Source organism: Cryptotermes secundus, unplaced genomic scaffold (genome assembly GCF_002891405.2).
Source record: "Cryptotermes secundus unplaced genomic scaffold, Csec_1.0 scaffold548, whole genome shotgun sequence".
In the NCBI taxonomy this organism is placed as follows: Eukaryota; Metazoa; Arthropoda; class Insecta; order Blattodea; family Kalotermitidae; genus Cryptotermes; species Cryptotermes secundus.
The window spans coordinates 1,759,902-1,787,154 of record NW_019732380.1 but is presented as its reverse complement, the minus strand read 5'-3'; the positions used below and the strand labels follow the sequence as shown (position 1 = coordinate 1,787,154).

General features: G+C 36.9%; 4 protein-coding genes across 9 annotated transcripts in view; 3 read left to right on the top strand and 1 right to left on the bottom strand.

Moving 5' to 3' along the window:
* Positions 1-6,274, top strand: part of LOC111867639 (purine nucleoside phosphorylase) — a 30,387-nt gene extending 24,113 nt beyond the window's left edge. For both annotated transcript variants that reach the window (XM_023857653.2, XM_023857654.2), the window contains 4 exons: positions 1,483-1,661; positions 2,228-2,403; positions 3,240-3,430; positions 5,454-6,274. In XM_023857653.2, coding sequence (XP_023713421.1) covers positions 1,483-1,661; positions 2,228-2,403; positions 3,240-3,430; positions 5,454-5,671 — 764 coding nt within the window. In that variant the 3' untranslated portion in view covers positions 5,672-6,274. The remainder of the gene's footprint in view (positions 1-1,482; positions 1,662-2,227; positions 2,404-3,239; positions 3,431-5,453) is intronic.
* Positions 6,275-10,920: 4,646 nt separating this feature from the next.
* LOC111867620 (purine nucleoside phosphorylase) lies at positions 10,921-19,191 on the top strand. Its single transcript, XM_023857619.2, has 6 exons — positions 10,921-11,171; positions 13,091-13,185; positions 13,679-13,857; positions 16,739-16,914; positions 17,671-17,861; positions 18,714-19,191. The coding sequence occupies exons 1-6, from the start codon at positions 11,131-11,133 to the stop codon at positions 18,926-18,928; spliced, it is 897 nt and encodes a 298-aa protein (XP_023713387.1). The 5' UTR covers positions 10,921-11,130; the 3' UTR covers positions 18,929-19,191.
* A 41-nt stretch (positions 19,192-19,232) lies between these two features.
* LOC111867621 (Fanconi anemia core complex-associated protein 24) lies at positions 19,233-24,411 on the bottom strand. 4 transcript variants are annotated; one of them, XM_033752735.1, is made up of 4 exons: positions 24,327-24,411; positions 23,061-23,200; positions 21,017-21,166; positions 19,233-20,034 (listed from the first exon to the last, which is right to left on the bottom strand). In XM_033752735.1, the coding sequence occupies exons 1-4, from the start codon at positions 24,394-24,396 to the stop codon at positions 19,765-19,767; spliced, it is 630 nt and encodes a 209-aa protein (XP_033608626.1). In that variant the 5' UTR covers positions 24,397-24,411; the 3' UTR covers positions 19,233-19,764. The 4 variants fall into 4 exon arrangements, with proteins under 4 accessions (XP_033608626.1, XP_033608627.1, XP_023713388.1 ...); XM_033752736.1 differs by having other exon boundaries at positions 24,342-24,411; XM_023857620.2 differs by having other exon boundaries at positions 24,033-24,381.
* Positions 24,412-24,506: 95 nt separating this feature from the next.
* Positions 24,507-27,253, top strand: part of LOC111867640 (beta-1-syntrophin) — a 196,017-nt gene continuing 193,270 nt past the window's right edge. For both annotated transcript variants that reach the window (XM_023857657.2, XM_023857655.2), the window contains exon 1: positions 24,507-25,556. In XM_023857657.2, the coding sequence (XP_023713425.1) occupies positions 25,067-25,556 (490 nt within the window). In that variant the 5' untranslated portion in view covers positions 24,507-25,066. The remainder of the gene's footprint in view (positions 25,557-27,253) is intronic.

Below are 27,253 nucleotides of genomic sequence, written 5' to 3'. Positions count from 1 at the left end.
AATAATTTGCCCTCCTACTTTGAAGTCACCGAGCCCATCCAGAGCTTCCTTGGTAAGGCATTCGCTGTACAAGTTGAACAGAATTGGTGATAAACAGCATCCTTGTCGAACTCCTCTTCCAATCTGCACACTTCCTGTCTCCCCCCTGTCCAGTCGTACTCTAACTTTCTGATCCATGTACAATTTGCTAATCAATCTTCTTTCATGCCAATCGATACCTGTTTCTTTCAGGATCTGCATTAATTTGGTCCAGTTTACCCGGTCAAATGCCTTCTGCCAGTCTATATATATATTTTTTTTTATTGTAGTTTCAAATAATGACGTCACATAAGTTAGAACGAACGTGTTGTCACTAATAAGAATCACTTTCTCACATTATGGTTGACGACAATTGAAGGCATAGTAAGAATAATAATAATAAAAAAGGTAAAGCTATCCCTGTAACAGGCCACTTTGATACATAGAGTTGTGAGACGTCGAGGCTCCCACATTTTCTAGACATTAGGCTCACAGATGGCCGTGAGTTTGTCAGCCTTATACGCCAACCTGTCTTTAACCCTGGGAAGTTTCCTTGTACTCATTTCTAACAAAGGCTGAGTTGAACCCATGGCCATAGTGCGGCCAAAGTGAAAAATGTGTTGTTTCAGTTCAAAATTCTATACAACAAAAAAACTGCCACGTGATAGGCAATTTTTGTGGCCGGATTTTAATCAGCATTCAGAATTAATTTATATAATCATCTTTTAATTTACCGCAACTTTATTCCCTTATGTTTTATATGTCAATCATTTACTCATGTAGCTTAGCCCTTTTTGAGAAGCCGCCAATTGTGCAGCTACTCGGGAACTTACCAGCATTATGTGAACCCGAAATTCATTACCATGTTCACAAGAGCTTTCAACTGGTCCCTATCCTGAGCCAGATCGATCCGTCCATACCATCCCATCCTATCTCTCTAATACCCATAAAAAATTAATTGGCTTCAAAACCGCAAAGATGGACAAATAAGAGGTTGGAGAAAGTAGTATAATGAGGAGCTTCATAACTATTACTTTTCACTATATGCAATTATTATTATACAGTTATAATTAGAACGGTCAAGTCAAGGCAGATGAGATGGGCAGGACATGTGGCACTAATGGGGAGAAGAGGAGTACATGTAGGATATTGGTGGTAAAGCCAGAAGGAAAGGCCTAGTCGTGGTTGGGAGTATAATATTACAATGGATCTTAGTGAAATAGGCTTGGATGGTGTGGACTGGTTTCATCTTTCACAGGATAGGGACCATAGGCAGGATTTTGTGAACATGGTAATGAACTTTTTCTTTCCATAACATGTTGAAAAATTCTTTAGTATTTGAATGACTGGTGGGTACTCAAGAAGGACTCATTTTCCTTGAAAATTGATTGATTCACATGTATCGTCTACAAGAACAAATTTGTTTTCCGTGTTGTGTGTTATGATGGATTTGTATGATTGTAGGCTCACTGGCAGATTCACTGACAGACAAGGAATGCTTCCCATATGAAGATGTCCCACATTTCCCGGTTTCAACAGTGAGAGGCCATACGGGTCAGTTGGTGTTTGGTCTACTAGATGGAGTGCCTGTCATGTGCATGCAGGGACGATTCCATTACTATGAGGGCTATCCCATCTGCAAGGTAGTTTTTGGAATCTTGAGAAGTTGATTTTTCAAATCAGTATTGGCACACATTATGTCCTGCTTCAGTTGGGAATGCAGGAATTTCTGGGCGTGGCTTTTATTGATGATCTTTGGTGGAATTGCAGTGGAAGTTTAAAAAAATCGCCCAATTATTTTCTTCTGTTTCTTTGCCATATTTTCGACCTTCTTCCTCATCTTTCAACCTTTTGTCGCATTCTCATCTTACTTTCCTTTCTCTTCCTTCCACATCCACATTCTTCTCTTTCAGATATCCTCTTCCTTCCCTCCCTCCTCCTCATTGCCTTTTGTTCCCTCCTAATCCTCATCCATCTCCTCTTCCTACCTCTTCTCTTTATATTCCCCTCCGCCATTATATTATTATTTTTCTTCTCTTATTCAGTTCACCCTATTTTGTCTTCTACCCCATAAAACTACTCATTGGGAGCATACAGGTGTTAAAACATGGGAATGTGATCTACTACCCATCCTCCATAACCTAACCTTCAGCTCTGTAACTTAACCTAACTGTCTTGCACACACAGTGATAATTATTCTGTATTCTAGTGTGCAATGCCTGTTCGTGTGATGAAGATGGTTGGAGTAAAGTACCTGATAGCAACAAACGCTGCTGGCGGCCTTAATGAGAAGTATAAAGTTGGTGACATAATGGTTATCAAGGATCACGTCAACTTTATGGGTTTTGCTGGCGTCAACCCTTTGAGAGGTCCAAATGATGAGAGGTGAGGCATTTATCTGAAATTTTGATAATGTTTTCTATTTACTGCCCAAGTCTTAATCACACATTCTTATAAGAAGCGAGACAAACTCCATGGTACATTGTCTTGGCCAAGAAGAAGAATAAAGAAAATCAAAACTATTTAAACAGTTATTTTCCTATCCTGAATACCTTAAGGCAGTCAATAGATATTGTCTTAAACAGCATGAGTGTAAGTTTCTAAGAAAATTTTTTGGTTTCCCCTTCCCTTGGAAAACTAGGTTCTCCCCTCCACCATTGATAATATCTGTCCTTGCCCCTGATGGGACCCCCATATCCGGAACCAAAGAAACTTAACACCACTTGATGCCACTTAACACAGATTTCATTTTGAAATGAAGTATTTTAAGTCACATTTTACGACAAATGTTATGTTTCTGGGCTTTATCCATCGTCCTGTTTTTATTTAAAAACGCAACGTTTTGGAGAATGGATTTTGTCTCCGTCTTCAGGTGAAACCTACTCAGTTGGGTTCAGTCGACTGAGCTAGTCCCAATGGTTATACATGAAGATGGAGACAGAATCCAATCTCTGAAATGTCGTGTATTTAAATAAAAAGAGGGCGGTGTTTTAGACGAAAGCAGGACAATGGATAATGTCCAGAAACATAATTTTTGTATTAATGTTCTATCGTCACAAAGTTTTAGATCAGATTTTAGGGTCAGATTTCACCCTTTGAATGTTTTTTACATCTTCTTTGTGCTTCCATTTTTTTTTGCTTTGTTTCTCTGTTATTTTATTAGAGGTAAAGCTAATTTTCTTAATATATTTTGTTTCATTTTAAATGCTTTTCCTGTCAAGGTTTGGGCCACGATTTCCTGCAGTGAGCAAAGCATATGATGCCAGTTTGAGGGCAGCGGCCATGAAAATTGGCAGGGACTTGGGCATTGAGGATTCTCTACATGAAGGGGTTTACACATGTCTTGGTGGGCCAAATTTTGAGACTGTGGCAGAACTTTCTGCGATGAAAATTCTTGGAATTGATGCAGTTGGTGAGTTGATCTTAAATAATATCTTAACATTATTATACATGCAATAAATTATCAAAGTACATTGTGATAATTTGGTGGTAGTGAATGTTTTTAGACAGGTCTTCTTAGCACGTGTTAAACATATTCTTCGCTGAACAATTAATTGACATATGCTGTCATATTCAGATTTTTAAATAACCATCTCTTATTTTATTTTATTTTTTTTTGGTATTCCAAAATTCACATTGTTTAAACTTCGGTTTTGAAGATTATATTATTGTATATTGAAAATATTTTACGTCAAAATATTCCTATACATGATGAAACCTAATAATCTAAACTAATTAAAGCACTTTTGTGTTCAGACTATAGAATTTTTGGATTACCAGATTACAAATTAAGAATTATAATTTTAAGTAAACTAATTTATTCAAAAGGCCGTGCCATAGCTCAAGCAGTTAGTCACTAGCTTCCCACCGTGGTGGCCTGGATTCAATCCCGGGCCTGGTCAAGTGTGATTTGTGATGGACAAAGTGGCACTGGGGCAGGATTTCTCTGACTGCTTTGGCTTCCCCTGCCAGTCTTCATTCCACTAAATACTCCATCATCATAATCATCAGGGGCAGATACAATAGGCCAATCAGTGGCTGCTGTGCCTAGTGGACCCAGCTGGACTCCACCCCACACTAAGCGAATTTATTCAAAAAGTTATAGGTACAGCTTCTATATTAACAATGACCAGAACCCATGGATATTTGACTACATGCCAAGTTCAGGGAAAATGATAACCAGGTTACATCTCTCACCACCCAGAAAAGCAGGTCCGTTAACACACAGTATCACGTTTCATAAGAATACATTTTTACTGCAAGGAAGTGAAACTATTTTGAGAGGGGCCTGGTGCTGTCAGTCAGTATGGATTACCGAGAGTTTGGATTCAGACAGCTTCTGTTTACTGGGGTTACACTGTACTGAGGTATGGCTTTCCTGTATAGGGTGTGGAGTACTCAAAGGTTGATGTAAATATTTATCACATTGTTTATATATTCTGCCTAGTGGCCCATTTTGGGGAATGGTTATGAATTAGTTTCTTGTGCATTCAGCCCATTCTATATACTTATGTTTGCACATGTTTATGTTAGTTCTAATCATAAAGAGCATTGTAGTGCTATCTTGTATGTCCTTGTAACAAAATGTGACACTTCCGCTCCAACAGAAACATTCAGGATAGCCACACACCAAATCAAAGAAAACATAAAAATCCAACAAAACGACAAACCAAACACATACATGGCAACAGCATGATAAACCACACAAGCTAGAATTAGTCCAATGCAGTTACATAAGAAAAGCAGAGCAGTTTTACAGCACAGCAGCATATTCCTTCAACACAACATCTTGTAACCTGATGATAGCCATTTAGGCTGAAACATGTAGTGATAAACAATAGGGAGAAGAAGATGAGTGAATATTGACCAAAGTTGTGGAATGCAAAGTCAGATCTACGCAGTGCAACAGGATGCTACAATATAATATTAAGTTTGGACTAGTTTTGATAAAAATCTTGGGGGCACGCGGTAGCATAGTTGGTTGAGGCACTATGCTACAAGCCAGAAGGTTGCGGGTTAAAGTCTTGATGAGGTCGTTGGATTTTTTTCAATTGACCTAATCCTTCTGGCCGCACTATGGCCCTGGGGCTGACTCAGCTTCTAACAGAAATGAGTACCAGGAATATTCTTGGCATATTCTCGGGGGGTAAAGGGCAGCCAGCATGTAGGCTCACAACCTTGCAGCCATCTATGAGCCTCGACATCTCACAACCCTAAGGACCTCCACAGCCTGTTACAGGGGTAGCTTTACTTACTTTTACTTTGATTGAAATCTTACTGAAGGAGCTTTCATATCTGTTTTGACCCTTTTAAGATATTTACAAAAGCATTACTGAATTGGAAATTAGGAGGTAATAACAGAGAGAGGAGGCCAGTATTATTATGCAATAAATGCCTATTTTTACTTTATTTTATTTTATTTTTTGTTTTAACAGGTATGAGCACCGTCCACGAGGTCATTGTGGCTTGTCACAGTGGCATGACTGTCTTTGCATTCAGCCTTATCACTAACAAATGTGTGACCACATATGATGAAGAAGTTGTTGCCAACCATGAAGAAGTAATAGAAGCTGGTAGGGAGAGGGAGGATGTTCTGAAGGCTTTTGTCTCCAACCTGGTCCAACACATTCGAAATAATCCACCAGGGAAATAAATATAGTTCCATATGATCACTTATTAGAGAATGTTAGCATAATAGTAACCTGATTCCAAGAACAGATATGTCAAAGAATATGAAGCAGGCCCATTTAATTATAAGACACAGATGGTAATCTTAAAAATACATTGTTAATCTCTCATGCATGCCTTTCTAATATACCTCATGGAAATTCTATTCATATAATGCATTTTTCTAAATATTTTTGAAGCATTTTGCAAATCATGTGTATCCATCCAAGCAAGAAAAATTGTGAAAGACTTCTCATTGCTAAAGACACATTAGCTGCTCTAATGTATCAGACATTGAACATGACTCAGGTTACAAATAAATGTTTGTTTGTACCAAGGCAGGAACTGACCCATGAGTTCCAGTCAGAACTCAACAAGAAGTCTCCTTTCTTTCTACCTGTGTAAGGAACAGGAGAGTGTGAGTTCTTAGGAGGATAATCAGATAACAGATTCCCAGAAAATGGCTGGTGGGTCTATGTGTGTAGACAACCAAACAGCAAGAGACTGATACCTAATATTTCATATTTCAATGTTTCCTCACCCCTCGTATATATACAGGGTGTTTCACGACTTTAGGGCATAACTGCAGGAGGTGATTTCCTAAGTCTTTGTGATCAAAAAAGTTCTTATAAACATGTGTCCGATTTTGGATGGTTACTCAGAATAGAAGGTAACGATTACTGACAATAAACGGGACAAAATAATAAACCAGTATAATACATGATACATTTAAAGTATGAATGTAAAGTTAACTTTGTGAAATTACCTTTAATTTGACTTTATTGGTGCTTAAAGCTGATATTCGAAAATGCCACCGCCGGCTGCAACACAGGCTGCCGCTCCCCTTAATACCATCTTACTTCTACAATGCCTGAAGTAATACATTCCACCCTAGATGCTTCCCAATTACTGTAGCAGGATCATAAAAATATGGAAGCCAAAAGATGATGTGTATGTTACTGTGTCAAGTTACACATGTTGGGGGTGTTGTTAAAATTTGCCGCAAGAAAATAAGTGCAATTGCTCACAACCTTCATTCAGTGCTTGAATTCTGTATTTCCCCTTGAGTAAGTTATTAAAATTAGCCTTATTTACTTACTTACGGAGCTAAGTCCTTCTTGAGGAGAAGCCAAATCTACAGCTACTCAAGAATTTCCCAGCATTTTATGTAACCTGAAGGTTCATTACTGTGTTCACAAGAGCCCTCCACTGGTCCCCATCCTGAGCCAGATCAATCCAATCCATCCCATCCTGTCTCTCTCTAAGATCCATTTTAATATTGTCCACCCAACTATGCCTTGGTCTTCCCAGTGGTCTCTTTCCTTCTGGCTTTCCCACCAATATCCTATGCATTCCTCTTCTCATCCATTTGTGCTATGTGCCATTAATTTTAGCATGCATGAGAAAAATATTATCATTCATAACATTCAAGTACTTCTCTGAAACTTTTAACTTAAAGTATCTTAATGTTAAGCTGATGATTTATTGATTATTGATTTTTAGGTATCTGATGACACTGTTTAAGCTGCACAGATTATTTAGCACCATACTGAAAGATGAGTCGACACATATAAGAATAGCTCTGATCTTAATTCTGTCAAATGGCATCTTTGGTGATTTTTTCAAATCATAGATTTTTTCACGTTTAATGTTGTAACATTGTAGAGAATGAAAGTAATCATATAAGACAGATTTTAGGATCTAATATCACCTTGTAAATCAGTATATATATTTATTGCAGACAGCTGCATGATAGTTACATTTCCATAATTCAAAATAAAAAGATTAATATTTTATCAACATTCTTATAAAATCACGTGCCATTCTGTCTTCTCTTTGTCACCAAATTTTGCATACAGAAAGGTTTGGTGGAGGTATTTTGCACCAGTTCAAAATGAGATGGAGAATGGGAAATAATCCCATTCATTATATTGTAGAACAAATGCATTGCATCCACAATTGCAGTATTCTTCATTAGTAATATGAGTGCAAAATACATTGGGGAACAACTCGTCAAAAGGTTATCCTTTTATGTCATTATAGTGAGGTCCATCAAGTGAAACAACATTTTCTTTATTGTGTAAAATCTGTGCCCACAAGCTATATATCTGAAATTTAATGCTTGCCTTTCTGGTCTCTTTTCTGCCTGTAAGAGTTAAAGATAAAGAAATTTTCACGTTTACTCAATATGTCGAGACTTTTGTCTTAGTAGCTGTCACAGGCAAAGGTATGTGCTAAACCCTACAAGGCAAAGAATTTCTAAATTGTTGGAGTATGGGAAGAAAACATAAGTATTATCAGGGTGAGCATTCTTAATACTAAGCCATTTAAGATATATGATGTAATGAACTGACACCTTACACTGATTACAACATGGATAAAAAAGAGTTGTAGATGTCTAAGGGAAAAATTGACATATGTTTGTGGGGGAGGGCGCAATTTAATTGTGCACCACTGTCTTTAATTTATTGTTCTTTTATCATATTTAGTAACTAAGGCAACATGAATATTTTATACTATAATTTATTTGTTGCATAATGATTTTATATAGATCCATGATGTAACATCGTCTTAAGAAAATTATTTATTTACTATGTACTACATCATCTTAGAATATTACATAAAATTTTACAGTTGTACAAATTACATCTCATAATTTTGTTTATTTTAGGTGTCATCTAGCACTTTTGTTATGTTCCTAATACTAAATATTATATGACTATATATTAGAAACTACAACATTCTTAGAATTTTACAGAGTTCAGTTAGAATTTATATTATAATTCTGTCGTCTGTTTTGAATGTTCCTCATATTTTAGCTACTGGACTGATTTGTGATACTGAACTAACATGTAAATATGCATGAGTACTGAATTTACAAGTAACATTTGTATTTAGACAATGTATAGGAGCCGGGTTAGCTCAGTTGTTATAGCGACTGACTATGGGGTGGACGACCAAGGGGTTGGAGTTCTTGCCCCAATAGGGTCAAGAATTTTCTCATCTCCATGTCGTCCAGTCTGGCTCTGGGGCTCACCTAGCCTTCTATCCAACAGGTACCTGGGGGGTAAAGCAGTAAGGGCATGAAGCTGACTGTTCACCTCCAGCTGGTGCTGAGGTTAAGAAAACTTGAATCTGTACATCCACTCCCCATAAGTGTTTATGGTGTATTGCTTACTTAATTAAAGACAGGGACGACTTTCACTTTAATTTACATGGTGTATGCTCAAAGTAAAAATACTATATAATAAAGCAAAGGGATTTAATGCATACATTTGTATTAATAATACAGAAGATAGCCCTCAAATAATGTTTTTTCTTGAAATGTTTAAATTCTGTCAAGAGTAGCAAAGGCAAATAAAATGGTTTGTGCACAATATTAATGGTTTAATAATAAGCAAGGGTACTGGAAAAACTGCAGGGATGTACTGACTGGGTTCCCTGGCCTTAGGATTCTATGAGGTTTTCAAAATTCTGCACTTTATATTCATAGAAGCACATATTTCTTTGCAAGTCTTGTTCTACGTAGTTCGCTATATTCCTTTATGCAGAGACAGTGTTTTGAGATCTATAGTACACTGTTATAATGTCCTAGAAAACATACAATATATATGTACATACTTTATGGGATGAGGTTCTCACGGTGATGAATGTTCACATGCCAATCTTTGGGAATATGAAGCCATGTAGTTTGATAGGTACCAGTGTTTTGGATGAACCTACTGTCTCCATATTCTTTGTAGAAAAGGTGAAGATGGGTACAGCAGGTACTCCTGAAACATTGGTACCTTTCTACCAAACTACATGGTGTCACATCTCACAAGACTGTAATCTGAATCTGTATCCTTATTTTGTAGCTCATAAACTCACTTTATCAGATCGTAACCAATGATGCAATTACACAATGGAAAAAAAAACATTAATTGCATACATGCATGTACTTTATGTTAATTTTGTAGTGTAATTATATTGCTTACTGTGCCAGTGACTTAAGTCTTTCTCTCCAATTTTTATCCTTTTCTTGCTGTACAGTGTCAAATAATTGATGGGAATCCAGGATGCGTGAAAATTTGTCATGACATGCTTTTGTCTCGTTATTTCTGGATCAGATTCAATTTTCAGATAAGAACAACATTTAATAGCAGTGTTCCCATTTTAAGTTTTATTATAATTTCTTTTTGTGTATCGTTTCCATTTTGTTAGGTATACCCTTAATAAGTGAACCAGAATATCTCAGTCAGTATAGTGACTAGACTATGGGTTGGAAGGCCAAGGAATTGCAGTTCAATTCCTGTCAGGGGCAAGAGATTTTGTCTTCGTAATGTCTGAACCTATTCTGGGGCCCATCCAATGAATACCTGGGGGCAGGGGTTCTTTCCCTGGGAAGGAGATAAAGAGGCCGAAGCCTGAAGCTGACCACTCCCCTACATTTAGACAAGCGTCTACATGAGCACACAAAATGCGTCCGTTGTAACGAACGTCGTGACATCCGTTGTAGAAATAAACGAGAGGCGAATGCTAAGCTTTCTTCTGGCTCCATTGCAGACAAAAAACTACGCACCGCATTCTGCAACTGTGTGGCGTCCTCAACAACGTCCGTCATAAAGTACGTTCGTTACAACGGACGCATTTTGTGCACTTGTGTAGACGCTGCCTTAGTGACGATGTTAAGAATACGTGGAGCTATACCTCCACTTGCCCATACGTCTTCATCCCAGGGTGATTAATTAAATAAGCACAAGGAGAGCGCTAATTTTAACACTTAATAAATTTATGTTATTTATAACAGTCACACTGAGACAGTGTGAAATTTGATAAATACCAACTATATTGGAGATGTGTATTAGTCCATAATTCAGTAAGAGGACAGTGTCCAGACTTTTCAGATGCTTCGAACAGCCTATCCAATCGTACTGCCCAGGCATATTAACTGTATGCTTTGACCTTATGAGATCTTTGTGCTGCCCTCTGCCCCCTTGAGATAACATGTATCACTGTCTGAAGTTNTGAAATTTGATAAATACCAACTATATTGGAGATGTGTATCACTCCATAATTCAGTAAGAGGACAGTGTCCAGACTTTTCAGATGCTTCGAACAGCCCATCCAATCGTACTGCCCAGGCATATTAACTGTATGATTTGACCTTATGAGATCTTTGTGCTGCCCTCTGCCTCCTTGAGATAACATGTATCACTGTCTGAAGTTCAAAATAGACCTATGAGAGTATGGGGCTTCTTACGTCAAACACAGCCACTGCCATGGATCATCACGATCATCAGATCCCCGAGGGACCAAAATTTCTCCAATTGGACTCCTCTATTTGAAGCTGGTTACTTAAGTCAACAACAGGCTCTACAGAATCAATTCGTGACTTTTACTAGCGAGGCTGAACTGCTGAACATTCTTATCTCCATTGATTTACATTTACTATTAGGACACAAGATGAACAAAGAAATATCAGAAGCTGCTTATGATTGTCAAAGGTAATTTCAAATTAGACTTTTATTGCATGATAGTATTCTTCTTACAGCAACTTGGGTTTAACGTTTTAAAGGATAATTAGGTTAACATAAATAAATTATAACACAGAAAGTGCAAGGAAAATACATGTGGAATTTATACAACTTATACACAAAGAGAAGTGGAACTGGGGCACGTTTCCTCCCAACCCCACGACTTAATGAAAACTATACACAAAGACGGCACTCCAAAACCCCAGCAAAATGTAAGTTACAATAAACCGAATCGTCACTATTAGACGAATTGTATTTTAAACAAAATTAGCTTTGCAATGAAGTCTTTCAGGACAATCAGTCATGACAATATGGAATTAGTACCCGAAGTTTTGGGAGTGGACAAGACTCCCTTACTCTGTAACCGGCAGAATTCTGAGTCAGAGATGAAGCCCCAGATTTGAAGTTCGTTAAAGATCAAGGAAGTCTCTGAAATGTGGAGTACTAACTCCACATTGATATGGCTCATTGCCCAAGAAGGCATTGTTGTATGTAGTCACAGTGAAAACTTCAAATCATGAATTAACTATATTTAAGTTTGAATTATTAACTTTAATTGCAGATATTAAATATCGATTTACCAATTTACAACTTTATACACCTTTTGAAGTTCCAAAAATTTGTAATGCTCTTCAAATAGGAGAACTACGTCATAATTTACTTATTAAAAGTTACCAATTATCACCATATCCCACAAGTTGTTAAGGAGAACAGGCTCAAATGCTTTCTTGACACCTACATAGCTATGTATGTATAATCTGCTCGATCATGCCATCGCTCCAAGAGAGTCATGGAGCTAACTTGATTTTGTAATGTTCCGCAAGTGGGATATGGCGCTCTGAAGTATGCTCAAAATAAAGGTAACAAAACGAATTTTTAAGATGTGCACTGAGTATACACATCATAGCAATATTTTATGAACTCTCTCTCTCTACACATGCACATAAACACACGTGCGCCCACACACAAAAATAGCAGTGCTAATCCTTCTGGTCATATGCAGTGGTATTTCAAAAAATAAAAACTGTTAGAGAAATATGCTAGGACTGTTCTTAAAAAGATTACATATTTGTCAATGTATTAAAAGTTTATAGTCTGAAACATACACTGCAGTATGAAAATATGCTATGTATATATATTTTGCATCATGAGTACTGCCACTTTTCTCCAAAAACAGGAAAGTTCCAAGGTGGATTCAGATGGCTCTGGATCAAGCCCGACTACAGGTTTTGGTACTATCAGTTTTGAACCCTTGGGTTCTGTTACCACACCGCTAGTCATATATGTTTGTTTTAGATGAAAAATTCTATGAAATATGGGTACTGGCAGGGGAAGGTGGGGGGCATGCCAGGTGTCTGGCCAGTTGGGATTTTCAAAAAGACAAAATTGAAATTGTGGAAGATAGAAATAAGCCAAATATTAATATAAAAAATTAAAATTATTTGAACAACAATTTATACTATCCTGAATGTCAAGGACCATAAAAATTTCTTCCAACAGCTTAAATGTAAGTTTGTAAGCTAATTTTGTGACTGCCTTCCTGCAGAAAACTTTCTTGTAGCATTCAGCTCAACAATGCATATTATTTGCAATAGGACGTGGGATGCATCAGAGAATTAAGTCAACAGTTACTGCAGAAATTCAGGGAAATAAGAAATACAGTCATCTTAATTATATTATTTAGTGATATGAACTCAGATATAACACCTGGACCTGTATAAGTATGGTCAATTTATAGTTAGGCATTCAGTAATTACTGAAGTTGAAGACTAATCATTCTTAATGAAGCCTGTCTTTAGTAACACAAGGTTCTACTGCACACTTCAACTTGGACAATTACTATTACTGAATCACAATTTCACGTTTTTAATTGTGACACTTATTTTCAGTTACACTTATGAGGACATACAAGAGAGTGGCAATTTTTTGCTAAAAAATACCAAATACAGACCATCAATAGGAATAATTTGTGGCTCAGGCATTGGTAAGTTGTTCTTAAAATTTTTATGTTAATTTCTTAAGTTTTTGAACAGATGTGTCTGTCTAATATACCAATACACTACCATAACACATATTTTCTTTTGATCCCGAATTAGGTGTTGGTGACATTTCAGAGGAAAAAGCTGCCTCCATCTTCGTTATGTTGTATGTAGAGTAAGGAGTGAATTGGGTTATGTAGACATGTTGCAAAGAAGGCTGTCACTTAGACACATATGAGTAACCACTTTCCTTGCAATGTGCGTCCATAACCCGATTCCTAACCCTACACACTTCACTCTGAAGATAAAGGTAACACATTCCTCCAAAAAGTTGCTATCCATTGACAAAACTACATAGTGTCATAACTGAGAATACCACAATCTGAACAATCCCTGCCATGAAAACCTAACCTAATGGTATACATAACAGTCTTATGATACTGGATTATGCTGACCATATTAGAAGATTTGAGTTGTGATATCTTTGTATGACTGTAGGCTCACTGGCAGAATCACTGACAGACAAAGAATGCTTCCCATATAAAAGGATTCCACATTTCCCAGTGTCAACAGTGAGAGGTCATATGTTTCAGCTGGTGTTTGGTCTCCTAGATGGAGTGCCTGTCATGTGTATGCAGGGACGGTGCCATTATTATGAAGGTCTTCCTATCTGCAAGGTAGGTTTGAACAGGGCTGCAATCAGTATATATTGCATTCATCTACACTTTATTTAATGATGATGTCAGTATTTCGAACTTCATACCATCATACAATAGGATGAGTAGTGAATAATGATTGGAAAGAATGTGGAATGAGGCAGTAATGGTTTACTTTGGAGTATTATCCCAGAATTTGCCCGGGGGCACTTACATAAACAGCAAAAAAAACTTGGGCAGGATGGAAAATCTCTAGTCTGAGAATTGAACTAAGATATGACTTAATATGAAGGAATATTGCTAACTTGACTGTGATGTTTACAGTTGATATTTTGCTATCAATAAACGAACAACTGTTTGTTTTTATGTCAAGGTATGCAGTAACATTTTTGTGTCATATGTATTATTTATTTTATTATTCATTCATTTTACTTCAGATTGGATATAATCCTGGCAGTGTGTACAATTACTTTTTCATGTCTGCTCACATCACAAGTGTTCCTTTTGCCATGGTATCTGATACAATTTCTGTTAAAAGTGTATAAATTTACTATTTAAATCACTATTACCAAATGCCTTTGCAGTTGAAGAGTCCTACATTCTGGGATATGTAGTTCAGTGAAAGTCAAGTGATATTTCAGAGAAGCATGTTTTCTTACATCTTGAGGGTCGACGAATTAACTAAGCAAGAAACCAGCATGAATCAAATAGCAAGTTTGTTACCTGCTTTGAACTGTAAGTTGAATGAATGAATGAATGTATAAGGGGTGGGCCTTCTTGGCCCTTGCACCACCACCTGCTGTGATCTATCATGCTTCCCCTTTTGATTATCCCCACAGCAATCCTGCGCTTTGAATGAAGTGTAGGATTTTGTATGTGGGGACATCAAAATAGTCACTTGGTTCCATAAAGTATTGACCCAAGTGACAATCTTAAATAAGTTAAGGCCTTACGTTCACACAGGATATGTGTGACTGGAACCGTAAGTTAGAGGTGATATGTTCCTCCAAAATGTCAACTGAATTTCAACAGATTACATGGCGTCATATCCCAAAAGACAGGACTCTTCATAACCACTGCTGAGAACCTCAAAACCTACATGACTTTATAATTGTATATAACTATTTACAAGTGTAATTACCATTCACTTTCACTGTAGTACATATACAGAAACAATCACAAGTCAGTCAGCACACATTTCATGATTGGTTGATTGCTGGATCAGACACATTATCCTTAATGGGGTGAGACTGAGTCCACTTGCTACTGCAGCCACTATTGGCCTATTGTGAGCTGACACTCCCCTCTTTACCTTTCCTCCTACCGAGGGGGGGGGGGACGCCGCTTCCGTCTCCTAGTTCTTGCTGTTGCGTCTCAATACCTCCCGAGATATAAGGGATGTCCAAGCAGTACAAAAGTTTAATATAACAAGTATAATATGGTACAGTACAATAACTCTCTGACAAACAAATAATAGATCACAATAGTTTAGCTAACAGTTTAGCTTCCAGTTCAGTTTAACAGTTTAGCTAGCCTACAAATAATAGAATACATCATCATACAAGAAAATAATAACCCAATCATTGCCAACCCAAAAATGTAAATATATATATATATATAGCCCCCAGATCGCCAATACGGCCTTTCCTTTAACAAGTATAATAGAATACAGTACAATAACGCCCTGACAAACAAATAATAGATCACGATAGTTTAGCTAACAGTTTAGCTTCCAGTTTAGTTTAACAGTTTAGCAAGCCTACAAATATATGAATACATCATCACCCGAGAAAATAATAAGCCAATATTTGCCAACCAAAAATGTAAATATATATATAGCCCCAGACCGCCAATACGGCTATTCCTTGTCCCAAACTTTCACGGGAAACCCTCCAAACCGAATTTAGACTGGCCACACCCAAAAGGAATTTTGCTTGTTACCTCCTTCCCCGACGTCTCGTTCTAGAGTCCTCGTCTCTCTCTACCCTACTAGTTTCCATAAAACCAGAACCAGGTGGAGGGGAGGGGGGGGATCACGTGATTGGCCAGGACGGAAGAACTTTCTAGACACAAGGAGAAGGAGAAGAAGAAAAAGGGGTGGGGTAGGAAGAGAAGCCGCTGAAAGGAGCCTAAGTATAATGCATGGCTCAATTGTACCAGCCCCAGTGCCACTTTGTCTGCCCCAAATCCCACATGACCTGACCTGGGCTTGAACCCAGACCACCACGGTGGAAAGCCAATGACTGATTGCCTGAGCTATGGCACAGCCAAATCACACACAATCATTCAAGTAGGACCATATACTTCTGACATGGTACTTAAATGCAGAGTGAAGGACATTGATTATATACATTTTCAATAACAAGGATCTCTGCTCCCCATACTCAGTTCAATCATAATATATAATATTGAAAAATACAAACACAGATTTCAAGAAGCTCTTCTATATAAGAAATATTTAATTTTTTTTCCCCCCTTTGGCACTACAGCCTCAGTTTTGGCCTTGGCTACCTCCATGAAACTCCCCGTTTCACTTTGGTTTACTAGATTTAGACATTCGGTAGGACTTCTTGGGTGGCTGCTCAGTTCGTTGCAAGGCCTCTACCTGTACACAAACACAAAAAAACGCCCCCCCCCACACACACACTAAACATCCATGCTGAGTGGGATTCAAACCCATGATCCTGGCTCCCAAGTGAGCGAAGACAGTCTATGCAGAATATTCAATGCAAATTGCAACAGCTGACAACAGAGAGACTACTGTTGGCAAGTCCACCTATGGGCAGAATTAGAATTACCTACAACCAGATGATCCATCATTCTGTCGGCACACTGTGTTACCACTGGCTCAGGCAGTGGCATCATGATTTTATTATGTAAAGGGAAATATCTTATATTCCAGTGTGCAATGCCTGTTCGTGTGATGAAGATGGTTGGGGTGAAGTATCTGATAGCAACAAACGCTGCTGGTGGCATTAATGAAAATTATAAAGTTGGTGACATAATGGTTGTCAAGGATCATGTCAACTTCATGGGACTTGCTGGTGTTAATCCTTTGAGAGGTTTTAATGATGACAGGTGATGCAAAATATAGTTTAATACATTGAAAATGTCATTCAGAAAATATCTGAAAAAAATGTATATACACCACCTAAACAGGAAAGAATTACACTGATGAATATAATGTTAAAATAAAGAACATGACAAAGGATTCAAAAGTTCTGGGTTTTTGAGTTCAAATGTTGTCTTTCTAGCTTTCACCTGTAACATAATATATAGATTTCTAAAAACTTTCTGCAGAATTTAACAATAGGTAAGGTAAGGTAAGGTAAAGTCGTCCCTGTACTTAACTAATTAAGCACTACGCCATGAAGTTGTATGGGGGAGTGGATGTATAGTTCCATATTTTTTTTGATCTCAGCACTAGCTTGAGGTGGGTGGTCAGCTTCACGCCCCTGCCGCTTTACTCCTGGGGAAAGTGCCCCCAGTACCCATTGGATAGGAGGCTGGGTGGGCCCCAGAGCCGGTCTAGACGATGTGGAGAGAGAAAATTCTTGACCCTACCGGAACTTGAACTCTGACCCCTTGGTTGTCCAGCTCATAGCCAGTCGCTATCCTGGCCCCAATGTCACAACAGGGGTGTCCAAAATTGTAATTAGCATGATTGTGTTAGTAGCTGAATGAACACTGAAAGAAAAAGAATTATGGGGAGACATGTAGTCCTCCAAAGATGAAAATCTACTTGAGTGAAATATAGAGATTTGTTTCATGTGATTATTTATTTCTAAGAGTTTATCTGAATTCATTTAAAAAAAAAAGTATTTTTCTTTTAAGATTTGGTTCCCGATTCCCATCAGTAAGCAGAGCGTATGACATTGCTTTGAGAGCACTAGCCAAGAAAATTGGAACAGACATGGGAATTGAGAACTATATGCATGAAGGTGTGTTGTCATGTGCTGGCGGACCTAGCTATGAGACAGTAACAGAACTCCGAGCAATGAAACTTCTAGGCATTGATGCAGCTGGTAAGTCACTAACTATTGAATAATGTGATGTGTATACACTGAGTTTTAATTCTGCGACTTTGAATTTGTGTCACAGACAGAACTACTGCACCCAGTAATTTGGTGTGCCCATGTGCTTATACCATTTCAATTATTATTATTATTACAGCACTGTCTTCTCCTCCTCTTCCTTTCCCTCTTCCTCCTCCTTCTTGTCGTTGTTGTATGTCAAGCAATATGCAAAGAAAAGGATATAATTGAAGAGCAGAGGAGAAGTTATCAGAATGAGTCCCTATACAAACCTCAGTGCAGAGTGACACAGATTCTTAGTCCACACTGTAAAAATATCCAAGACTGACACTTTTCTCAATCTTCTTTTAATACATTATGTTCTGTGTCCATTATATGTAAGCAGTGTCCGTCTTTTAGTGCACTCAATTTTACTTATTACTTCACAACATGTACATTACAACACCCGCAACCAAACAGGGAACACATAACACGACACACGTTATACCTTGAGAATAAGAGGAACGACTCTCATAGTGGTGAAACTATGCGCGGTGTTAGCATTGGGACAGATAAGATAAATAATCTTAACAAGTTTTTAGTATATACATATACATTTATTATAATTGACAAATATTTTTAAATACTTTTTAAATTTTACAATGACATAATGGCAAGAAATGAAATAGATTGATGTAAATGGAGCACCTGATGATGGCACTGTAGTGCCGAAACATGTTGTGAAGTAACAAGTAAAATTGAGTGCACTAAAAGACGGACACTGCTTACATATAATGGACGAAGATCAGTGCAACAGGACGCTAAAATACAACATTATGTTCTGTGTGTAACTTGTGTTAATAGGTATGAGTATTGCCCATGAAGTTATTGTGGCTTGTCAGAGTGGCATGACTGTGTTTGCATTCAGCCTGATCACTAATAAATGTCCAACCACATATGATTCTACACATGTTCCTGACCATGAAGAAGTGATGAAAGTAGGAAACAGCAGGGAGAACATGCTGAAGGAATTTGTGTCCCGTATGGTTCTTCATATGCAGTGCACCGAAGAAAAATAAATTTTCTTCAACCTGGTATCTTCTCATTAGTGTCACTATCATAGTGATATTGCTCATGAAAAAGAAATTGATCCCAAGTGATAAGGATTTCATAACATTCTAGAGCTCTTTCTCATATTAATTTTATTTATAATCAGTATATAATTACTTAACTTTATCAGATAATTGACAAATCACAACCCAGAATTTTGCAGTGATTAACCAGCTATGTGCACCTTTATATTACTGTAATGTTCAGTCTATAAAGGTCTATTAATACAGGATGTTAATTATTTTATCACTTAAAATCAGTTGTACAAATTAATCCACTTACAAATTTTAATCAATATCTTAGTTGGAACTATAATTTGCATATCATAAATCAGTATAATTCAGAAGATCATATGTGAATACTGTGTCAGTTTATGTTGCAACATTTATCACATATCATCACCAGTAACAGAAATATCTTCATACTGTGCAAGGTCTCTGTGATGAACACTTAACAGTATCCTTTTTAAAATGAGACTTTAGGTTTAATGCTATACTTGCTGCAGTGCTTAAACACAAAACTGCATCTGTTTATTCCAGGGGTGGAAATGGATTTTCAGAGCCAGGAGATGCTCTAGTTTAAACTAGGTATATGCTACAGATCAGTAGAGAAGCCCAGGGGGTCAATCATCACATATTAAAAGGCAGTTATTAAAATGTAGACTCTTAAATTTGTTCCTGTTTGCAGTTCCTCAAAATTATGTAAATGGCATCTACCACAATTTCCAGCTCTGGTTTATAGGTAATGTGTTCCCCAGATGATAATCCAGGTCTCATGATTTCTTGTAGTTTCAGCTGTAGTAATGTTATTTTAATCCGTTTTTTCCATAAAAGAAATTATATACATTCTGTGAAGATGATTTCCCAATGATTGGAGTCAATTTTGCAATAAACATTTCTTCTGGTACTGATGCTAAACTCTGAGGATGTCCAAAATGGTCCAGCAAGAGTTGAGCCTTTTTCTCACCAACTCCTGGTATTAAGGAGAACAGTTTCAGCTGCCGTGCTGCTAGATCATCACATGATTTCTTCCACTGTTTGAATGGATTTCTTGGTGACTTGCATTCCACATACGCCTGTAGAGAAAGTCCCATGCAGTACAAACTTCCATAATTAAATCTCTATATAAATAAGAAGATTCTGGTATAGATGACCTTACTTTTGCAAAGTTATTGTTTGTTTTCCTATTCTCAGCACTCATTTTGTGCCCTGATTACACCCTTGATTCACTAAATGATTTTCACCCAAAGTTAAATGCAAATTTTGTAATTTGTCACAACTTCAGTAAGATGAAGTTGGTGATTGAGATTATATAAATTTACATTTGAAATTTTAAAACAACATTATTTAAAAATAGTTTGTTTCACATTAAAAAAGTAAATTTTGATTTAAGATATTTTCAAATGGTGAAAGTAAAGTAATATTGTCCCTGTGCTTAATTAATTAAGCATCATGCCATGAAGGTGTGTATGGGAGTGGAGGTACAGCTGCACTAATCTTGACCTTACCATTATATGGAAGTGAGTGGTCAGCTTTATGCCCTGGCTGCTTTATTCCCAGGAAGAAACCACTGGTACCCACTGGGGGCTGAGTGGGTCCCAGAGACCATCTGAACTATGTGAAAAACAGAAAAATCTCTTACCCTTGCTGGGATTTGAAACCCAGCTGTCCAGTCCATAGCCAATCACTATACCAACTGAGCTATCCTGACTCCAAAATATTCTAATGACCAAATAGAAACAAAATTATAAGGAGAGTGATGCAAGTGCACATTCAAACAAAAGATTTGTTCCAAAGGGAAGTCATGTCTGGCAGACCAATAATGTAAAATTTTCTTCATGACCACACTGTCTAGAAAATACATTCTAGTATGTGAGTACTTTTATGATCCCTTTTTGCCTTAATATCAATTATCGTTGGGTATCATAAAAAATAAACATAAAATGAGCATAAGCTTTCACTTTTATTTGTTAATGGTTTGGAAATTTTGAGTGAGACATGCCCATATTTACATATGTACAAAAAGGGATCCAAAACATAAAATAAGGTGTTACATACCATTTGAACAAGTAATTGTGGCAATTCGGAAACATTTCCTACTGGAATGAGGGTTATCTTTGATGTGAAACAGTGATTTTGAAGTTCTGAGAACTGTTTGATGGTTAAATTATTCCTGTCTGCTATAACCACTCCATGATGTTGACCAGTCTGTAACATTATATAATTTACAGAGTTTAACAAACAAAATGTAGCAGCATCTATAGTAAAAGTGGACACAAGATCAGAGGCATCACACTGCTATGTGGAATATTGTTTGTTGGACAAGTTGTAATTATGAATCAAAGGTTGGTATACAAAGCATAATGAGATGTGATCTTTTCCCACACCCTCATCAGTCTCTTACTGCTGTGACACACATAATGGAGGTTCTACACTGAGGACACGCCAGGAAGTACTCATGGATCACGGAAATGATCAGGCTTCGTGCTTTTTGTATACTGCTATGTTCCCTTCAGCTCTCTCTAGCATATGTCAACCAGGCCAACATCAGTATTCACCAGGTGACTCACTCACGTCACTCTTGGAGCTGAGCCCTTCTTGAGAAGCCGTCAATTGTGCAGCTTTCAAGAAATTCCCAGAATTTTATGGAACCTGAAGGTTCATTACCATGTTCACAAGAGCCCTCAACTGGTCCCTATTCTCAGCCAGTTCAATACAATCCACACCATCCCATCTTACCTCTCTAAGATCTATTTTAATATTCTTCACCCACCTATGTCTTCGTCTTCCCTGTGGTCTCTTTCCATCTGGCTTTCCCACCAATATCCTACATGCATTCATCTTCTCCCCCATTATTCACCAGGTGATCAGAAAGGAATGTAGGGAAGTACACTGGATGGGGAAGTGTAACTGCTTGATATGGAGGGTGTTGAGTCACAGGACATATTTCCATGTATATGTATCTTTATTTTAATTCCATAGATCCTTATTGGCTACCAAAGCCATCAGATATAGAACACGTCACATATGTATACATTAGTTCTAAGCACAGAACTAGTCACCTTACAACTACATTCATAAAAGAAACAATAATTATACATAATTCAGTAATTTAACAAGTATATAGGACTCATCAACTTGACAGTAATACTTATTGAGATCACAGCTTAAATATATAAACATATATGAGATTATAATAAATTAACTTATAAAATATACTATGTAAACACCATTATAAAAGGTTTAATTCATCTTGCATTTAAAATAGTCATCTAGTGTGTAAAATGAATGGGACTACAAAGAATTTTTCAAGGCTGATTTAAACTGTTTTGTATTATGGGACAAATTCTTTGTTGGAACAGGTAAGCTGTTAAAGAGCTTTATCCCAGTATAAACTGATAAATTGACAAATGAGATGCAAATCAGATTTGGTGCTAGTATTACTATTATGTTTCTCAGAATTTACTTTAAAATGATGTTATTACCGATCACAAACAATGAAAGTGAATATATATATTGAGACTGTAGTGGTAATATTTTTAATTTTCTAAAATATTCTCTACATGAATCTCTATTTCTAATCCCCACCATAATTTTAGTAATTGTCTTTTTTTGTAGTCTAAAAATTATATTGCTATTACCTCAGTATAGTTATAACAGATAAGCAGTTTTGCAGCACTTTATAGGACGAGACGGTCATGAGAATCAGAACACGAACCATTGCGGTTTAAACAGAATTGATGTGCATATATATGACATGCATAATATCACTTGATATTGTGGACGCTGACAACATGCCCGCTTACACGTTATCATTCCCCATCCTCCCTACTCGCTGGACTTATGCTCCTGTGATTTCGCTTTGTTTCCCAAATTGAAAATGAAACTGAAGGGACAATGTTTTGAAACAGGGTGTGACATCCAGAGGAAACTGCAAGCGATACTTGACAGCATTAAGGAAAATAAGTTCCATGGTGCTTCTTAAGTGGGGAATAAACGATGGTATCACTGTATATGGTCACAAGGATACTGCTTTGAAGGAAATCACAGCCAAAATTGAGCAAGTTTGTGTGTTTGTGCATGCACCAAAAGCAATACATACCTCAAGAATCTTCTTTAGTTTTCTTTCAAAAGAAACTCCAGAAATTAATTCACTTTCATTTATATAGACCACGGGGCACAGTTGTGACAGGTAGAAATCTATGATACCCAAGTTATCACAGTAGATACCTCTTCCTATAGCTAGAAATGGGAATAAAAATCATCTTTCAATTAATTGTAGTAATGGATGGGGGAGAATTTTCTACTTCTATAGGACTTTCTTGTAAACTATCTATAAATCTCAATGCATTGATCAGTTACCTTACTTTTGAGATCCATATACCATATTAACCTGAATATAATGCAACGTTCTTTTGAAATAGTGATTTTTAGAAAAGAGAAGTCACTTTATTTTCTAGGAACTTAAACGTAAATATGAGGATGATTATGAGGAATTACAACTGTTAATTTAATGGTATTTTTGTAAACATATATATCAGAATTATATGTAAGATATTTGAGTTTATTATGTCTTAGTGATATAGCTTTTACATCGTTTACCTTACAACACTCAAATCTAAATGAAATGTTAAATTTTGTCAAGAATTCTTTTAATGATTTTTCACAGGGAACATAAGGCATCCTCCTATATTTGGACTTCTATTGTAAGCAGAAAATGGACGTCTTGTATTTCAGAGAAGAAATGGTAAATGGCACAAATTTGAAGAAGATACTTATTCTCCAATTACAATTTCTCTTGTGTTCTGGATTTCAGCCTAGAGTCCTCACAGATAAATTATGATTCCAACTTGAACATATATTCACAGCACAAACATACAAGTCTTTGTAGGATCTGGGGTTCTTACAGCAATAGATATGAGGAGTTCCACCATCTGGAATATAATGCTATGTAGTACACTGCATGTCTACTAGTATTTCTGAGGAACATTTCGTCTTCATCTTCAGGGTTTAAAAGTAAGCCAAGCAAGAAACCAACATGATGCAGGCTTTTTATGTAATATGTAATATGTACCTGTAATATGTTCCTCAGAAACGTCGGCTGAGTTTAAACTGCCTATAAGTTGAACTGACAATGTGTGTGTTCTGTTAGTCGATATATTTCTAACCTGATAAATCTTTTTCAAACTTGCTACCTCTCCATTTCTCATTCACAAGTATACATCCTGCAGGCACATTCAGTCCCTTTGTAATAGGTGTTACACAGGAAGACATCATGCCACAGAATGGATATCAGTAAATATTAATCAAATCGTTACTGCGATGGTTTTCATAACCTCAATATTCAACATATAGATAAGTAACTAACGGTAACTATGGCAACCTTGGAACGCTTGGAACCCTTTGAACCTTCGAACAAACGACCGGGAAGTGAGCATATTTCCATATATTATCGCCAGATGGTATAAGCGTACTTGATCGACGTTGTAGACAGAGACTTGCAGCTGTATAGGAACGTTGGTCTATGTAGTCGTCCGTGATACTGGGTGCCACTTTTAGATTTCATCTGTGGTACCGTTGGTGATAATAGGCCATGTACTTTGGGTCTCTACTCTGTGATTCCGTGTCGGCAACATTTGGAACGAATCCGTCGACAGGAACTTTTGAATGCGTGTGGTGTAAAGAAAACTAGTTTTTAATAACTTGTGCTGTGAAGTTTATAGTAGGTGCAGTACGTATTAATAATCCACGATCGAAGTATTTTTGGGAATTCTCATAAAGTTGGAATAACTGTCACAACAAGAATGTTGTCTTTGAAATGTTGATTGGTGACAACTTGGCTGCCAAATCCACATCACTGAAGAAGGAAGTTGCATGGGGAATGTGAATAGTTTTTAAATGCCAGTAGGTATTACTTTCAGCCTGTCCATTAGTGTAGTAAGTCATACATATAAATCAAGTAAATTTTATTTCCACGTTACTGAAGTGACATTAGATTTTTTTAAGACATAGATCATGTTAATGGAGTGATATTAGCAAAGCAAATTTTTTTTGCATTGGTGATATATTTTTGCATATTTTTTTGAGAAGTGACCCAGAATCATATCAATGGTGGACATGGCTGGAGTTGGATATGGGCGTTCGGGAGTGTTAGAGACGCATGTAAGAGGTCAATGGTATCGAGTGTTTGTGACATTGGAAGATGATTACCTGAGCATAAGTTTAGATGAGAGTTATGAGAACTCTACAACGCTCAATGGGAGTTTGAATAACAATAACAACAACAACAATAATGTTGATTCTGGTACAGGACTCATGGACGCTGTTGATGTGCCAGAGTCAGTTGCTAATCAAAAAAGACGTGTGAGAGTGGTCAAGTCTGACAACAATGGTTTAGGGATATCAATTAAGGGTGGGAAAGAAAACAAAATGCCCATCCTCATATCAAAAATATTTAAAGGAATGGCAGCAGATCAGACTGAACAGCTTTATGTGGGTGATGCCATTCTCTCTGTGAATGGTGAAGATTTGAGAGATGCCACACACGATGAAGCAGTAAAAGCATTGAAGAGAGCTGGAAAAGTTGTTGAATTGGAAGGTAAGATTTACATGTTCTGTTCATTAACTTTGTAGCTTATGACAGCAGATTATAATAGTGAACCTAATTAAGGAGTGAAGTAAAAAAATCAGTGAAAAATTTTGTGTGGCACAAAATTTACCTTGGAGGAAAGGAGATTTGTATATTTACACAGTACTGAAAGCAGATGTGATGGTAATTTAGTTAATTATATTGTCATCTCTATTGTTTAGATTTTGTCAGGTTTGTTAGCATTGAACTCTATAGAAGTTGGATTTAATGAAAAGTGTTGAATGTAAACTTCCTTTTATTATGAACCACTGAGATTGAAGCATCATGACATCCATATTCTAGCTCTCATAACTAGATCTTTGCAATTTAAAGACATTCAGTGTAGGTCTGGCAGTGTAACAAGTAAACGATGGTTGGACAACCAGTGTTTGACTCCCAACAGGGAGTCAACATGGCCAGACTGACCCTGGGACCCCCTCAGCCTCATATCCATTGGATACAATGGGCTCTGTTGCCAAGGATAAAGCAGTGGACTTGAAGCTGACCACTCATCTCCATTGAGGTTGAGGCTAGGAATGCATGGAACTACGTCTTTGTTCTCTGAATATCCTGCTTCATTAAGACCATGGATGGCTTTACATCTTAAGTTCTATACATATATCTGGTCATTTATCTCAGTACTGAAATTGTCATTTCTGTATGAAGCACATGTTTTTTCTATCACAAGCATTTTGTAAGGAAGTGGACTAGACATACACATAACACTCTACCAATAACATGTATCCTGTCTTGGCATAGAATGTTGCATGTTGAAAGCATCTCTTGCCCTGACATATACCAGGGATTTTCAGTCTTTTGTAGTTTATAGTTATGCACATTTTAATAATACATTAATCATTAGTGTAATAGCTCAGGTGGCTAAATACTGGCTTTTCACAGCTGCAGCCTCAGGTGACTTCATGTGAGTTTTATGGTGGACAGAGTGGCACTAGAGCAAGTTTTATTTCTGAGTTTTTTCAGTTTTTGCCCTGCGTATGATCATTCCACCATTGCACCATACTCATTTATCATTTCCCTCTGAGGTGTTCTGTAATTCTGTTATTGCAATTGGTACACAGTTTGGCTTGTGTAATGTGGCTAGGTGTATTGAATAACATTAGAAGAAAGGTTGCGAAAAAAATTGGCATGAACATTTTGAAAGGATTCCCTCCCTTATAGAAAATTCCTATGGGAGAAGAAAAATTGGTCATCTCTGATCAAGGTGGAAGGATCAATTTATTTACTTTGCCTCAGAATATGACTTTATTCCGTTTTTTATCAAGTTGCAATGAGAACAAGAGCTGAAAACTATAAAACATTTTGTTTTCTTTTAAAACACCCACTGCTTGTTTTCCTGTATGTTTATCCACAGATACACATCCAGAGACAAATTTGGATATTAGGTGTTATTTTCATATAGAATGTCTTATTCAGAAGTTATGTCTGCATACCATGTGGCACAAAATATGTTTAAAAAAATGGTAAAATTGGACAAATGAATGAAACTCGTAAAAGTTGTGTAGAACATACCAAGATTTGTTTGGTTGAGTTGATTTGTTACATACAAAATATTTCTCATTTTGAATTTAAAAACAGGCATCTTAGAATTCAGTCAATTTTTTTTTGTCAGAATTGTTGTTGAATGAGACCCCTGTTCTTTTTTCATT

What these genes read in the sequence shown, in the direction of transcription:
- LOC111867621 (XM_023857620.2), bottom strand. Translation starts at nt 24,168, where the DNA reads ATGAGAAATGGAGAGGTAGCAAGTTTGAAAAAGATTTATCAGGTTAGA. An exon ending in TTCTGAGGAACATATTACAG is followed by an intron (nt 23,201 to 24,032) that starts GTACATATTACA and finishes TCCCATTTCTAG; the next exon opens with CTATAGGAAGAGGTATCTAC. An exon ending in CACAATTACTTGTTCAAATG is followed by an intron (nt 20,035 to 21,016) that starts GTATGTAACACC and finishes CTTTCTCTACAG; the next exon opens with GCGTATGTGGAATGCAAGTC.
- LOC111867620 (XM_023857619.2), top strand. Translation starts at nt 11,131, where the DNA reads ATGAACAAAGAAATATCAGAAGCTGCTTATGATTGTCAAAG. An exon ending in GCTGCTTATGATTGTCAAAG is followed by an intron (nt 11,172 to 13,090) that starts GTAATTTCAAAT and finishes ACTTATTTTCAG; the next exon opens with TTACACTTATGAGGACATAC. An exon ending in TCTAGGCATTGATGCAGCTG is followed by an intron (nt 17,862 to 18,713) that starts GTAAGTCACTAA and finishes TTGTGTTAATAG; the next exon opens with GTATGAGTATTGCCCATGAA.